Source organism: Siniperca chuatsi, linkage group LG1 (genome assembly GCF_020085105.1).
Source record: "Siniperca chuatsi isolate FFG_IHB_CAS linkage group LG1, ASM2008510v1, whole genome shotgun sequence".
NCBI classification, from domain to species: Eukaryota; Metazoa; Chordata; class Actinopteri; order Centrarchiformes; family Sinipercidae; genus Siniperca; species Siniperca chuatsi.
In genome coordinates, this window is record NC_058042.1 from 15,244,622 (window position 1) to 15,258,689 (window position 14,068).

The 14,068-nt window shown below is 38.2% G+C and overlaps 1 protein-coding gene across 2 annotated transcripts in view; it reads left to right on the top strand.

Annotated features, from left to right (window-relative positions):
- syt7b (synaptotagmin VIIb) overlaps positions 1-14,068 on the top strand; it is a 100,316-nt gene that overhangs the window by 50,700 nt on the left and 35,548 nt on the right. For both annotated transcript variants that reach the window (XM_044200774.1, XM_044200782.1), the window contains exons 2-4: positions 2,324-2,427; positions 10,030-10,109; positions 11,203-11,337. In XM_044200774.1, coding sequence (XP_044056709.1) covers positions 2,324-2,427; positions 10,030-10,109; positions 11,203-11,337 — 319 coding nt within the window. The remainder of the gene's footprint in view (positions 1-2,323; positions 2,428-10,029; positions 10,110-11,202; positions 11,338-14,068) is intronic.

Sequence of the window (14,068 nt, forward strand, 5' to 3'; positions counted from 1 at the left end):
TGGACACCTGTTGAAGTGCATGCATGCACTGGATTTTTATCTTGTGGATATCGTCAAGTAGGTGCATGTATCGTTTGAATCCCTTGAACCTGGGTGCGCAATTTGAATCCTGTGCAGGAAAGGTGGACTCTACCAGCAACAATGAAAACTATTATATAGAAAGGCAATTACAGAATGCAAAGTAACAAAACCACATCCTGCATGTACTGTATATCATTATCAATCATGACTTGCCTTGTTAAACTTGAGTATTACATGATATAACCAGCCCAGTACTGTACTGGTACAGATGTAATGGGCATATATTATGTCTTGACTTTTAGAAAAAAAATCCCCTTTCTAGTGGATTAGTGCCTTAAGTCATCCCCTGAAGTCCCCCTGCTGATAACACCCCACCATGTGAAAAACTGCCAGACATGCGTGTCAACACACAGAAGTCTAGTAGTTCTAAAAGGTCTGAAAGGAGTTATTCTTCTTTCCAGCTGGTTGTGTATTATTATGGTTAGTATTAGTATGGAGAGCTTCTTTCTGTTTCAACAGAACTAGCTCTCTGTTTTTCTGTATGTATTGCTCTAAATTGACAAGGAAACACCCGTAAGATTGAGACCACTTATCTGTTAAGCATTGAAACGCTTTTGAAAGCGATGTTACCACAACACACCCTCTGCTGCCAGACTGAAAGGCTCACAGCAAGAATAAAATTCAACCCTGTGATCTTAATTGCCACCATATTCTGCCATGCCTAATATTTCACTATTTAAAATCAAGCAGGCCTTATCAAGCAGGCAAATAGACTTTAATTTGGTGAGGCTGGTGGGTAAAAAGAAGCTGGCACTTTAATAATTGGAGGAATTCAAACAGCTAAAAGCAAGGATACAAACCTCCTGCATAAATGCAAACTGGATGAGCCTCTGGGACACATACAAGGATAGATTCAATGTTAGGTTGTTTTTGTGAAAGAAATCGAGAAATCACTTTTTAAACCCCTTTTTAAATTTAAATAAATATTTAAATGATATTTATTGAATGCCATTTACCTCAAGCAGTACAATTTAAACTGTTCTTTAAGCAACCATGTTTTCATATTTTTCTTTCTCCTTTGTTCATCAGTTAACACTGATTTTTCTGTTTAAGTATTGTTAGGCATTTTATGCCTTTATTACAAAGTTGACAGTAGGGAGAGATAACAGGGAAAGTGATGGGAGAGAGAGATGGGAAATAACATGCAACAAACCAGGGAGCCTCCAAGTTAACACTGTTTTAACCCAACACAATAATGCCAGATAATAAAAGGCATGAAAGAAATGTTTGCGTAAGGAGCATCCATTGTGAATAACTACCACAATATATAAGCTTCCTGAGCTTTTTGGCATGTTTATTGTTCTTTTGTGTGACTGAAGATATGTAGTTAAAGCTATATTACCACCAGAATAACAGCATATAGATATTTGTTTTTAAAGGTGCATAATACACCTGAAGACGAAGAGAGGAGGTGAATAAAATGTGAGGGAAGAGGGTGGATAAGGATGATTAAGTTGGCTTAGCTAATCCACTTCCTCTGTTTATTAGTCCCAATAAATGTATAAATGTTGAACGTGCTCAGGCAAGGATGAAAAGTGAAATGGAAGGATAAAGTCAGATGAATTTTTCAGATACAGAGAAAAAAGATCTACTGTATTGCTGAGAAATGGGATGTAGCAGTTATGAGCTCATTGTTTGTCAACATTGTTTTGCCAGCATGCCATTGCATTTTAAATTACTTGGCAGACAAGGTGGCAGACAACTGAATGAACAGCACTGTTGAGAGGCAGTAATTGAAAGAAATAGAGATGAGGAATAGAAGGCTGCTGAAGAAGTTTTCTTCTGTCAAGAAACAAAGTTGCAGAAGGATTTACGAGATAGAAGAGAGAAAACGGAAGCTGGTAATTGCATGGCTTCTGGCCCCATGATATTATCTCTTCCTGACATGTGCATATCTCCTATTGATACATGCAGGGAACATGAGCATGAAGCAGTTGCAGTGCCTTTATGTCATTTACCCCACACTCCTGTTACATTTCTCTGTGTCTTACTGATGACAGATGCGAGATGACACGGATTAATGGGGAAAGGAAGGAAAGAAAGAAGGAAAGCATTGCTCCTGATTATACCTTTATGTTCCCCTAAAATGGGGAGTATTCACACACTTCCTACTTCTTGTCTTATCCAGCATACACTTTTGGGGAGTTTCAACAGCAAACTTTACTTCCTCAGGAACCTCAACAGGGCAAGTGTTACATTAAATGCACTAATACTCTCCCCTCTATGTTTCTCTCTCCCTCAGGCTCAGTGTCTCTCAGTGTATTCCTGGTGTCCGTTGCATTTGTAGTATGTGCTGTTTGGCTGGTAGCTCTATGTGGCATCTGCACCTGGTGTCAACGTAAACTGGTAAGTGCTTATTATTCACATTTCCACAAGCATGGTTCAATATTGACATTTATTTAAAATGTTTTAGAGAAAGTTATTTCTCCTCTGTGAACCACAACACTGTTTGTGTTAAAAGGTTTCTGTTTTGGAGGATGTACAGGCACAGAAACATTTCATACAACACAGCTGCACAGAACAAAGAGAAGGAAAAAAAACTGACCAACAGTAAAAGCAAAAGATGCAGATGATGATACTGACAGGCAAAATTAGCATTTAGTTATGGTCATTATATTGACATCACTTACTGCCGAGTTATTATTTATCAGTTATTTTAAAACAAACATTTTAAGCCCAGTTTCCTCCATGTCTTCCATGCACAAATGTTTTGTACATATTTGATTATAATGTTTGTGTTTGACATGATAATTCTTAATATTCTTCTTACTATTAAATAAATATTAAGTAATTGTTGTCTTTTATTGGGCAATAAGTAAGTTCTGTCCACTATGCAGATGGAATAAGTTTCACATCTTTTTAGCCGTATTTCATTTTGTTTGTGACTATATGGGTATTGTGGGAGTTTTGGTATTGATACCAAAATAGAGCTGATACGACGAGTTGATTTAACGATTAGTTGACTGACAGAAACTGTTCTGATAATCGATTCATCATTTAAGTAAAGCCAACTACTCCCTAGTACAAGCTTCTCCAATGATTTATATCACTGTAAGCTGTTGTCTTTTAGTTTTGGACTGTTGATCTGACAAAACAAGACATTTAAAGAAGTCCCCTTGTCAGGAGCATTTTTCTCTATTATCTGTATAGACCTAATAATTCATCGACTGATTAATTGAATAATCAAGACATTAACAGTCAGATTAATTGATAATGAAAATAATAGTTAGTTCCATCTTACACCAAATCGGTAGTTTTTTTGATATCTTACTAAACATGTTTTTCTACAAAACATCATTTTCATTCAGCAAAAGAATCCAAACTTTCAAATATTAAATGACGTATAAACATAACAAACAGAACTTTGCCCAAATAAAATGGAGTCTAAAATGAGAAAAATTGTAATTTAAATCAGATCTGTTTGAGCAAACAATAATTAATTCACTGTCAGCTTTTCAGTACTTAAAGGTTTTTGATAGTCGGTGCTACAGACGCATTAAGTATGGAAGTTCAATACCTATCCCTATGACTAAAGGCAAATGGAACACTATCAAGATAAACTGCTGTTGTGTGGGCAGTCAGGCTTTCTTTTGTACTGTGACCTTGAATTTAATATATACAGTGATTGACTACTATGTGTTGTTGAATAGTGTTTCGCTTTCTGTGCTCTCTGGCGCAGCAGCCATGACAGCAAACATGATCAGAGGCCTTAGTAGTGCTCTCTGTAAACATGGCTTTGTGCGCGCTGAGCTTTGTACATCATGGCTGCTTGCCTCCAGCCTCCAGCACCATGCTAATGATTCATATGCTAATGAGCATCACTCTGAGCTATTGGCTGCTGCTGGAGCAACTGTAATTCCTTCCATAAATTTTTGATCTGCTGGCATTTCCTACACTCTGTCCTGCTTTCTGCAATCCCTGCCTCCCTTTTTGTCCCTCTCTCTCATCTCTGTCCGTCACCCTGTTTGAGGAGTGACTGCAGCACAGAAGTTGATCGAACATACACAAGTTGAGAGTTAACTGGGCTATTCAGAGCAAAAATAGCTAAGCTAAATTACATAATTTTCTAGGGTAACATTTATAATCACTTACTAGACTTATAAAGTATGTTAATACTCCTTAAAATCAAATAGCTATCATTGCTTTGGAGTAACAAAAACCCACTGAACCCGACAAACAAACCCATTTCTTATTTTTGTTTACCCATGTGTTATCTGTCTCTGTCTTTGTTTTTGTGTCACCCTCCTTCTCCTTTTATACCGAATGGTCTGGTTTGTATTCATCCTTTTGTCACTTTATCTCCTCGTCCTTATCAGAATGTCACTGATTTCTTTTTCCAGGATCGTCCCTCTCTTCTCTCGTCTCTGCTGTCACTGTAGTTTCCCTTTCATAGTCCTTGTCTCTCTCTCTTTTTTTTAATCTTCCATGTTATCTTTTGTTTGTTTCGTGTGTTACACTCATAAAGGTTAAACAAATAAACACCTACAGGTAAAAAAAAAAGAAGCAATGTGCCAGAAGTCAGAATATGAAAAGGTCAGTAATAGGGCTTCAACTAATAATTTGTTTTTCATTGTTGTTCATCATCTATTAAGCTGTTGATTATTTTCTTGATAAATTGTCTGGGCTATAAAATGTCAGAAAATAGTATATAATGAATGAAATCACTATTTCCCAGAGCCCGAGATGGCATTTTCATATTGCTTTTTTTGTCCAACCAACAGTCCAAAACACAAAGATATCAAATTTACTATCATATGTGACAAAAAGCAAGAAAAGATCAAATCCTCACTTTTGAGAATGTTTGGCATTGATATATATAATTTACAATTATGTAAGGTTGAGCTAACAGCTATCAACACATTAGGTTGTGCCTGTGCTACCTCCTGTTTGTATCCAAATGCGTGCACACCTCACGCACAGTCTGTATAGGAGCATGGTTTGTAAAAACAATGAGTAAGAGTAAGTCATTCTCTGTATTTTCAGTATTAACTCTTAAACCTGTTGGATGTTCAGGAAAACACAGAACACACACATCACACAGAGGGGTAAAGACTGTACGCCACCCAAAATGCGTGGCCTGCTGTGTGCGTTTTGAGCAACACAATGATAACCTGCTCGGTTCACGGCAACACAGTTCAGGGACACATCAACTACAGACCCAGTTTTCAAAAGGCAAGTGAGTGAAACTCAGTTCATCCTCCAGTCTGTTACCCTGAAAAACACCAGTCCAGATGTGTTCATCAACAACAGCAATAACACACTGGTTTATATTCAACATGGTCTCATGCCATTGGTTGTTTTATGGGAGTGGAAGGGGTAGGGGAGTGGGAGGAGGAGCGAAGTGAGAGGCAGCAGTAGAAACAGTGAGAGAGGCATACAGACAGGCGGGAAGAGAAGGTGATGGTGGTCGGTGTTGAACATCCAGGTGTGTGACAAACATGATGAAAGCAGGACTTAAGAGGATGCTCCAGAGGGAAACAGGGCCACACTTCTCTCACATCTCCAGTTCATCTCATGTGGCATCTTTAAGTTTCTCTGCACAGCTATGGCGCCTTCATTATTCTGGATTCTGTTTCAAGCCTCCTCTATGCTGTCCCTTTCTGTTTCTCACTTGCACCTCTACTCTGCTGTCATATATATGTTTCTCCACGCCCTCTCGATCTTCCCTTCCGTTTCTCACATCCTCCCACACTCTCTCAACATTGTACCTTCTCCACCCGCTTCTCTCCAGCCTCCTCAAGATTTTATGATTCTGTTTAATGATAGATGAGCTGCACTTGATAGCATATTCTTGACTGCTAGAAATTTCTGAATCCCTGAATCTAATATTACCTGTGTGCATGCGCTGTACAGTATGTGTGTGTTTACAGTGTTGTGGCTGAACGCAGGTACAGCTCAGGTCAGGCCCCAAGCTTCGCTCTCTATTGAAAATGTTTGTGCCGAGCTGCACACACGAGATGTGACATGATAAATAATAGAGTGTACTGTGGATACATTAGAAATAGATACAGTAGAATACATAAAGAGGCCACCTGTCTGCAGGACACTGAAAGCTGTATTCAGATACACATTCAGCACTGTACTGTGTCTGAAAGCCTCCAAGGCTGCACGCTGCTTAAAATCCCACAAGCAAAACAAAAAAAAATGAAGAAATTCTCTATCAAAGTCTGATAAGAAATTCAGTCATGTAAAAATAAACATTAGCATTGGCAATAAACATTTGTTTTCCCTTTTCAAGAATGCAAGTATTTTTTAAAGTAGACAACAATGAGAAGGAAATTGCGGGAACTGAAAATGGCAGAAGTCAAAGAAACTAGAGAAACTGTCCTCACCAGAAAAAAACACAGCAATATTTTTACAATATTTTTATGTTTTCCTGACTGTCTTGCTGGGGGCGAGAGTAATTGCTATCCTCTATCAAAAAGCAGAAGTAGCTTTACATTTTCACAAAACATGGATGGTGGCATCAGTGACACTTGATGTTTTTTATTTTTGTTTCCTAAACTTGACCAAATCTTAACCACAGAGTTGGTAGATCGGAAAACATGAGTACATGAGTTGTTTTTGGGACGGTCATATGGGTCATTGTGGACAACAGTGACAAGTGACCTGTTTTGTCTGTTTAGGTGTGAAGAAACTAGAAACTGGTAGCGTTCTTTGTATGGAACCATCTGTTCTAAGGTTTTTTCAGACAGCTCTTAAATATTTATAAGGTTGCATTAAAAACTATCCATATGTTAAATACCTGATTCCACCCAGAGCCATTAAACAAGGTTCTACCAACACCCCTCTTATGTCCCCTGTTTCAGGTGTTTTACCTAAATTTAATGTTTTCTTATTTTATTTTAATTTTTTTAAACAGCTTTTTCGTTAAACCTTTCTGTGGAGTCTTGTCAAGGGTTCTATAAAGATCTCATTCATGTAATATGATTTTCACTCTTACTACTATAAGGTATTATAATCTCACTATTGGGTTTACACTTTTTTATTAGCAAATCTGTGTGCAGTGACAGACACTCTGTGACTCTTCTCACTATCATAAATAATTGAAGGAACACAAATCCAGCCAGCTCAAAAATTGTGATTTAATACAGTTCTCATACTGAGATGTTCGCTCCTACATGTCTGCATAGTGGCATGGAGGTTAGTGTCAATTACAACGTGATGGTCCTCGGTTTGAACCGATTGCCCAGCTGGGGCTTTTAAATTTGTATCTTCTCTCCGTATGTGTATTCATCTCTCCAGTTTCTTCCATCAGTCCTAAGATATGCAGGTTCAGGTGAACTAAAATATATAGCATGTGAAAAGAGATATACTGTAAAAGATGTGCCTGCACACCAAGTTCTACTTAGTGTTCCTGATGCAGGGGCTTAACCCGCTTCACTGCAAGAAAAGCAAGCGTAGTAAAAGGATGTGCATGTTACACTGTAAAAATATTGGGATTGTTGAAGTGACTCCATTATAAAATGGCTCCCGTGACTAGTACATGCCATTAGATGCTCATAGCAGACGGCAGAACAGAAACCGCGTATAAAACCACCACTAAAAGATGGATTTCCTTCTTCTTCTGGTGACATTTAATTTCACAATTAACATTCAATGGCAGATTGCATCGCTTTAATTTTGCATCAACATGCCTTCTACTGTTCCCTTCTCTTGAGCTATTTGCAAAGGGGTTATTAGTAGCCGATGATGCAGAGTGTGTTGCTGAGAAAATCTCAGCTTTGAGGAAGAGGAGAGGAGTTAAATTGACACTTCAAAGAGTGAAGTTATGAATTAGTATACCACTATGTTTGATGGTTCTTGTGAAATCAAAAGGAGCAGGGTTGTAGGAGGGAAACAGGAAACGCCTTCATCGCCAAAAAGCTCCTGAAAGAGCAAAGACTTGCAGGCCTCTCTGGATGCTGCCATAAAAAGCAAGAAACCAAGTTTAAATTAAATAATTCCCCTTTCAAGACACAACTCTTGAAATTAATGTTATATAAAAACTCATCACAATGTGACAAAAATAGTTTTCTTCTCATACTGTAATTTGTCTTCCAGGCACATTGTGTTCTGGTAAAAGTCCTTGACTTGTATGTTGGAGTTTCCGCTTTGAATTTTTTTCTTTTGTCTGGCATGATGTGATGTTTCTTATTGATAACTAATGTGGAGGAGTCATATGCGAAGTACTGCATATTTTGTCAGAATATGACATGTGATTAAAACTCAGCCAAGATGATGAAGTAGATAATTATCTACAGCAACAGATGATAATGTAGCTGAGATCTCCAAACGGGATCCAGTCCAGTTCCTTGATTATGGTGAAAACTTCATTTGGTATGTCTAATTTTGTTTCACAGCAAGTTGAGAAATTAAGAGAGGTCTTGACTATTTAGTGGACATTTTATGGCATATGTGCTCTTCATGTCCTTGTGGTGAGGTTACCATGGGAAACATTATGTAAGAGAGGGTCTGTGTGACTCAACTGGAAAGAGCACAGCGTTATCACCCTCAAGAGTTAAATAAATATAGAGTTCAATAAAATGTAGGGGTCAATAACTGTAACTACTGTATATTGCTCTGCTGAAAGCACAATCCATTCAGTGGTAAAATGTGCAGCGAGTGAGTAAAGTAAGCTGTATAATATATTGCAATAGAAATGTATGCAATTTTGCTGCCTATCTAGAATTTTCTCACCCTAAAATCTGGATAGACACTTGACTACTCTAGAAGAATGCATTTGGGTTTCTGATTGGTGTCTGAAAAGTGTTTTTTCCCCTGTATGTATTTTTTTACTATATCTGGGATGTCATTGTTTCAGTTTCCTTAAGCTGGATTTATACTTGACGCCACAGTTTAATGGCAAGCGCACTGTAGATACCCACTGCGTTTTGATATATAGTTCAGCATCATATTTCATCCGTTGATAACAACACCACAACACTAGATGGATGTATCGCACATGATCAGGCTGTGTCCTGCTGTAACCCCACAGTAACTGTGTTTACATTCTTTTGTTCACTGTGATAGAGAGCAATGACTGTGGTGAGCAGAAGATTTGCAGTGGAAACTGCTTTGCATGATGTGTGTTACTGAAAAGAAGACTACTGAGACTTGAGATCTTCAACTTAACTTAATGGCTGTCTTCACAATCTCCACCAGCATTGGAAATGTTTGGGAGAAAATACAAGTGTGCACTGACGTGATAGTGAGCAGCTGTAACAAAAGAGTTTCCCCTCTGGGATCAATAAAGTATTTCTGATTCTAAAGCAGCCCAAGTTCACTAAACACTGTTCTTATGGCCTTTAAGTGCTGTAGCCCTGACATGTAGTTACATTTTTAAACCTGTCTTTAGCCTACGCTGCAGCTACAGCATCTCTGTGCTCTCTGTAGCTCTGTATGCTGTAACCCCTTAACACACAAATATAAATATAGCTTTAGTCTTTACAGGTGTAATAAACCATGCGCAGCTCCTGTTCCACCATTGTGATAGAAAGGGTTCTAAATGTTCAGTTTTAATAAACTTTGTTTTACATGTTTTCAGTTATTATTGTATGTATACCAATGTTATATGTAGATATGTATCACAGTATCTTAATTTCATTCTGAAATGTACAGCACACTCAGTACACATTGTGTAATAAGCATTTCCTTTGATTGTGTGTGAAGACATGTCTGTGCATGTGTTATGCTTGGGAGTGTGTTTTTGCATCTCATTGTAGTTAAGTGGTCCCTCGTCACATTTTGATCCTCAGAAGCAGGATGTAGTCCTGGCATCAAACCAATCGTTGCTTTTCTCTTGTCTTGTCTTATGTTACAACATGTTTGGAACTTGATGCTGTACTAAAGCCTCTGTAATGAGCACTTCACTTGCAAAAATGCTCTTGTAAACAACGATCAAGACATGGCTCTAAGATCTGTCTCCCCCCATCGCTCTCTGTCTCTGTGTCTCTTGTCTTTTTGTAGGGGAAGAGGAATAAGCCTGGGGTGGAGGCTGCCAGCTCTCCAGATTCTGTGAGAGGTCGAGGGGAAAATAAAGCCATCAAGTAGGTGTCAGGGAGGGTTTAGATGGAGACATATGGAAATGATCTGTGATGTGGTGATAGTATCGCATTTTAACAGCCATTTCTGATTGGAAAGCTAATCTTGTAGCCGTCCCTACATGGTCTGAATTGTCCACCATGAAATGATGCCCTCAAGAGAGTGTTATATGGGTATATTTCTCATTTATCAAAGAGGTTGAATTTTACAATCTCAAGAACACAGTGTAAGAAAGTTACTTGCATATTCTGTTCTGTATATATCAAAGTTTGGGTTACGGATAAATAAGCTTTACCTCAAAATGACTCAAAAGATGTCGATGCATGACTCCAGCAGTCAAATACAGTAGTCACACACTATTGCAGAACACTAAGACAATGTTATATAAACAGTTAATTCAAGAAACTGAGAATATTCACAACTATAACTGTCTTTTTGAAATTAATGTGTACCTAAATTGTACTGCTATCTTGCATAGTTTTCGTTATATTATTTTGGGCTCTGTTGGGAACCCTGATTTTATGTTATCAGCATTATTAAAGATTAGAGGTGCTGAAGGGTGGGTAGCAAACAGTTTGTGATTTATATCACTCATTTGTCACTATTTAACTTGTTGCTTCCCAAATTTTATTCTCTCAGCTCATATCCAATGTGTGTTTTTTAAATAACCTGTTCCTTTTGTTTTATATTGACTTTTAATTTGTTTCATCATCTCTGACAGAGTGCTAAAACGTGCAGGTCACTTCTTGTTTCTCTGTCCTGGCTGTTTTACCATGCACCAGCATTTCATGCTATCAGGTTTTTGGACATGCAAATTACAACAGACTTATCTTAAACTTCCCTTTTATCCTGTGGAACCGTGAATGTAATCTCACACACACACACACACCTTATATTTTATGGACAAATGTATTCAGTATCTATGTTTAAAGAACAGTGCACAGTTTTAAAATATAACTTTATAGGCATCGACATTATAACTTTTTTCCTGTTTATTAACACTTTCTGCCTGACCTTTTAGATTTATAAGACAGTATCATCTGTCATGTTATCTCTCTATCTCTGTCTCTCTCTCTCTCTCTCTCTCTCTGGCCACAGTGATCTAGACAGAGACTTTTGGAATAACAATGACAGCAGCAACGTGCAACAGAGGTGGAGCTCCTACCCGCCCAAGGAGTTCCTCTTAAACATGTCTCCCTATGCTCCCTACGGAGACCCTCGCCTCACGCCCAAGTGAGTCTCAGTCATGGCTGGTAAGGGACCCCTCTATCTGGGCAGGGCTGTAATGAACAGGGGCTTGTGTGCACCTTGGAAAAACTCCCACAAAGCTGTATGAGTAGTTGACATAATAAAAATTGGACATTGTTAGCACAGTAAAGCTATGTTTTGCACACTAAATTGGTGATTTTAAGACTAGTGTTTGGCTATTTGTGTGCATAAGTACCTGACAAATAATACACAAAATACTCAGAATCAAAGGCAAAGGTTGATCAATATATCACTCTGAGCAGTGAAAAGGTCATATTTAATAGCCTAAAGGGGGGCAGAAAGCCTCATTTTGTAATGCTGTCTGGCCACATCTTTAAACAGAAGTCTCTTTTCATCCCTGGTAATCCTCATGTTTTTGCTTTCAGGCATGTCCACAGCGAGGTGGTGTTTAGTATGCACTGCTGGCCATGCAGCACCTGATAGAGATGTGCAGCACCATCCCTCAATATTACTGTGATTCTGAGGGCTGCCCTAACATTGACAGAAATTACAACCATTTTCAAATGATTGCTTCTTCGATAGAAAGTGTTTTGTCTGCCAACAGCCATACGATGTTAATGGATATAACCTATCTGAAAACAGAAAACAGGCTTTAAATCATAAATGTTTATGAGATAGAAGATTCCAGAGAGAATCAAATGTATGTTGGAGACCCTCCTTTCTCAGTCCTATTCAATACAATGTTACAGTCAAAACTCAATACACAGAACATCAAATCTAGGAAGTAGCATTTTATTTTGCTTTCGCAGGGTGTACAAGTGAAAGGTTTGATAGCCCCATTCCCTACAGCCCTGCTAGCCTCATCAGACCCTCTTTACCTCTCACCTGCAGCCCATAGTGTTACCATGGAGACGGACAACCCTCAGAGAGCAGAACTCACTGTTTCACCTGAACCTTTTCCCCCTTTTATATGACCCAGCCTCTAAGCTCCAAGTATTCAAATCTGCTTCTCAGGATACAGTAGCAGACTTGACTTAAATGTACACTTACCTAAGCCATTAGGGTTTCCACAGAGGACTATTGTTGATTTTTTAATGTTTTTTTTTTTTTTTTTTTATCTTTGAGTGGGTTAGTTTAAAGGAATAGATCGACATTTTAGGAAGTACGCTTATTTGCTTTCTGGCAGGAAGTTAGTTGACACCACCTTCTGTTTCTCACTCCGTTTTGTTAATGGCTACAGCCAGTTAGCTAAGTTTAGCATAAAGACTGGAGACAGGGAAACAGCTAGCATGGTCTGTCCAAAGGTCACAAAATCCAGCTATCAGCACCTCTGAAGCTCACTGATTAACATGTTATATTTGGTTTGTTTAATCCGTACAAAAACCAAAGTATAAAAATGACAATTTGCTGTTGTTGTTGCCTGGCAACTAGCAGGGACTCCAGAAAGTTACGTCTGGCCAAGAAATAGTCCAGCACATAACCAAACCTGGAAAATTTTTACACAGTTTTTGTACAGATTAAACAAACAAGATACAAGTGAGTTTAAAAGTTGTTGTTGTTGTTGTTGTAAAACAGATTTTATTACCTTTGAATAGCTGTTTCCTTATTTTTCCAGTCTTCGTGCTAAGCTAAGCTAACCAGCAGCTATAGCTGTAGCTTCATATTTAACAGACAAATATGAGTGGTATTGACCTTCTAACTCTCTGCCAGAAAGCAAGTAAACGTATTTCCTAAAATGTTCAACTGTTCCTTTAATGGGGTGGTTTCTGTTCTACTTTCTGTTGTTGTTTTTTTTGTGTGTGTCGTTATGTGTTTTTGCTCCTCTCACCTCTTCCTCCACTTGCTCTGTGTTTTCTGCTCATTTGTTGTCACTACTCCCACTATCACTCATAGTAGTGTAAGTGCTTTACGGCTGCCTGATTGCCCTCCTGAGTCTGGTCTACTGAGCCCTTTTTCAAAAATAGTGACACAGTCTCTGTCGTGTACAGTACAGCAATTAAGTGTTTGGATGGTAAAACATCTGTTTCATGTCAAGCTCCATTCCATCATTTAGATGCATCTCAAACGTTACCGAGGCATTAAGTGAACCTGTTCGTTCTTATCCTCTCTAATTACTACTCACTTGACTCTTTCAAAACTGCAGGCTTATCAGTTACTCTGTATCTGTGCAGTGATGTTGAAACTATTGTTAAAATCATCAGTGATTGTTGGGATTGCATCGCATTATGTTATTAAGATAATTTATGTTTGAGTGGCATTTAATAGGCTGATGACAGTGGCATTTCTGAGATGTGTAATAGCAGATCAGTGAGTTAACTATTTCTTAGTCCTTACTGTCGAAATGATGATGCTTTTAGGCAGACAGGGCAAGTTTGTAACCTTTCAAACTCAGTACTACATAAGGTGAATAAATGCATTACAACAACATCTAAAAACACAGTTAAAAAGAAAATAAAATTAACAAAAAATGAAATGTAATAAAATACAATTAGACAAGGAACAATAGACCAGAATTACAGTTATAGTGTTGTTACAGTAATATTTTCCGCCAAATTCCATAAAGGAAATATAAGTGTGGTAGAGAAAGAATCAGATGCGCAGGAGAACAGCAGAGGTTTTAGGGTGCTGATTAATCATATGTGAGAGTAGTTTGGACATTTTTATCACAACAGTGGCCCAGGTAGCCAGAAAATACCTCATTGTTCAGTGAGGAATCATTCATTTTACCGTCAGCCTACACTTAATGTCTAAATGT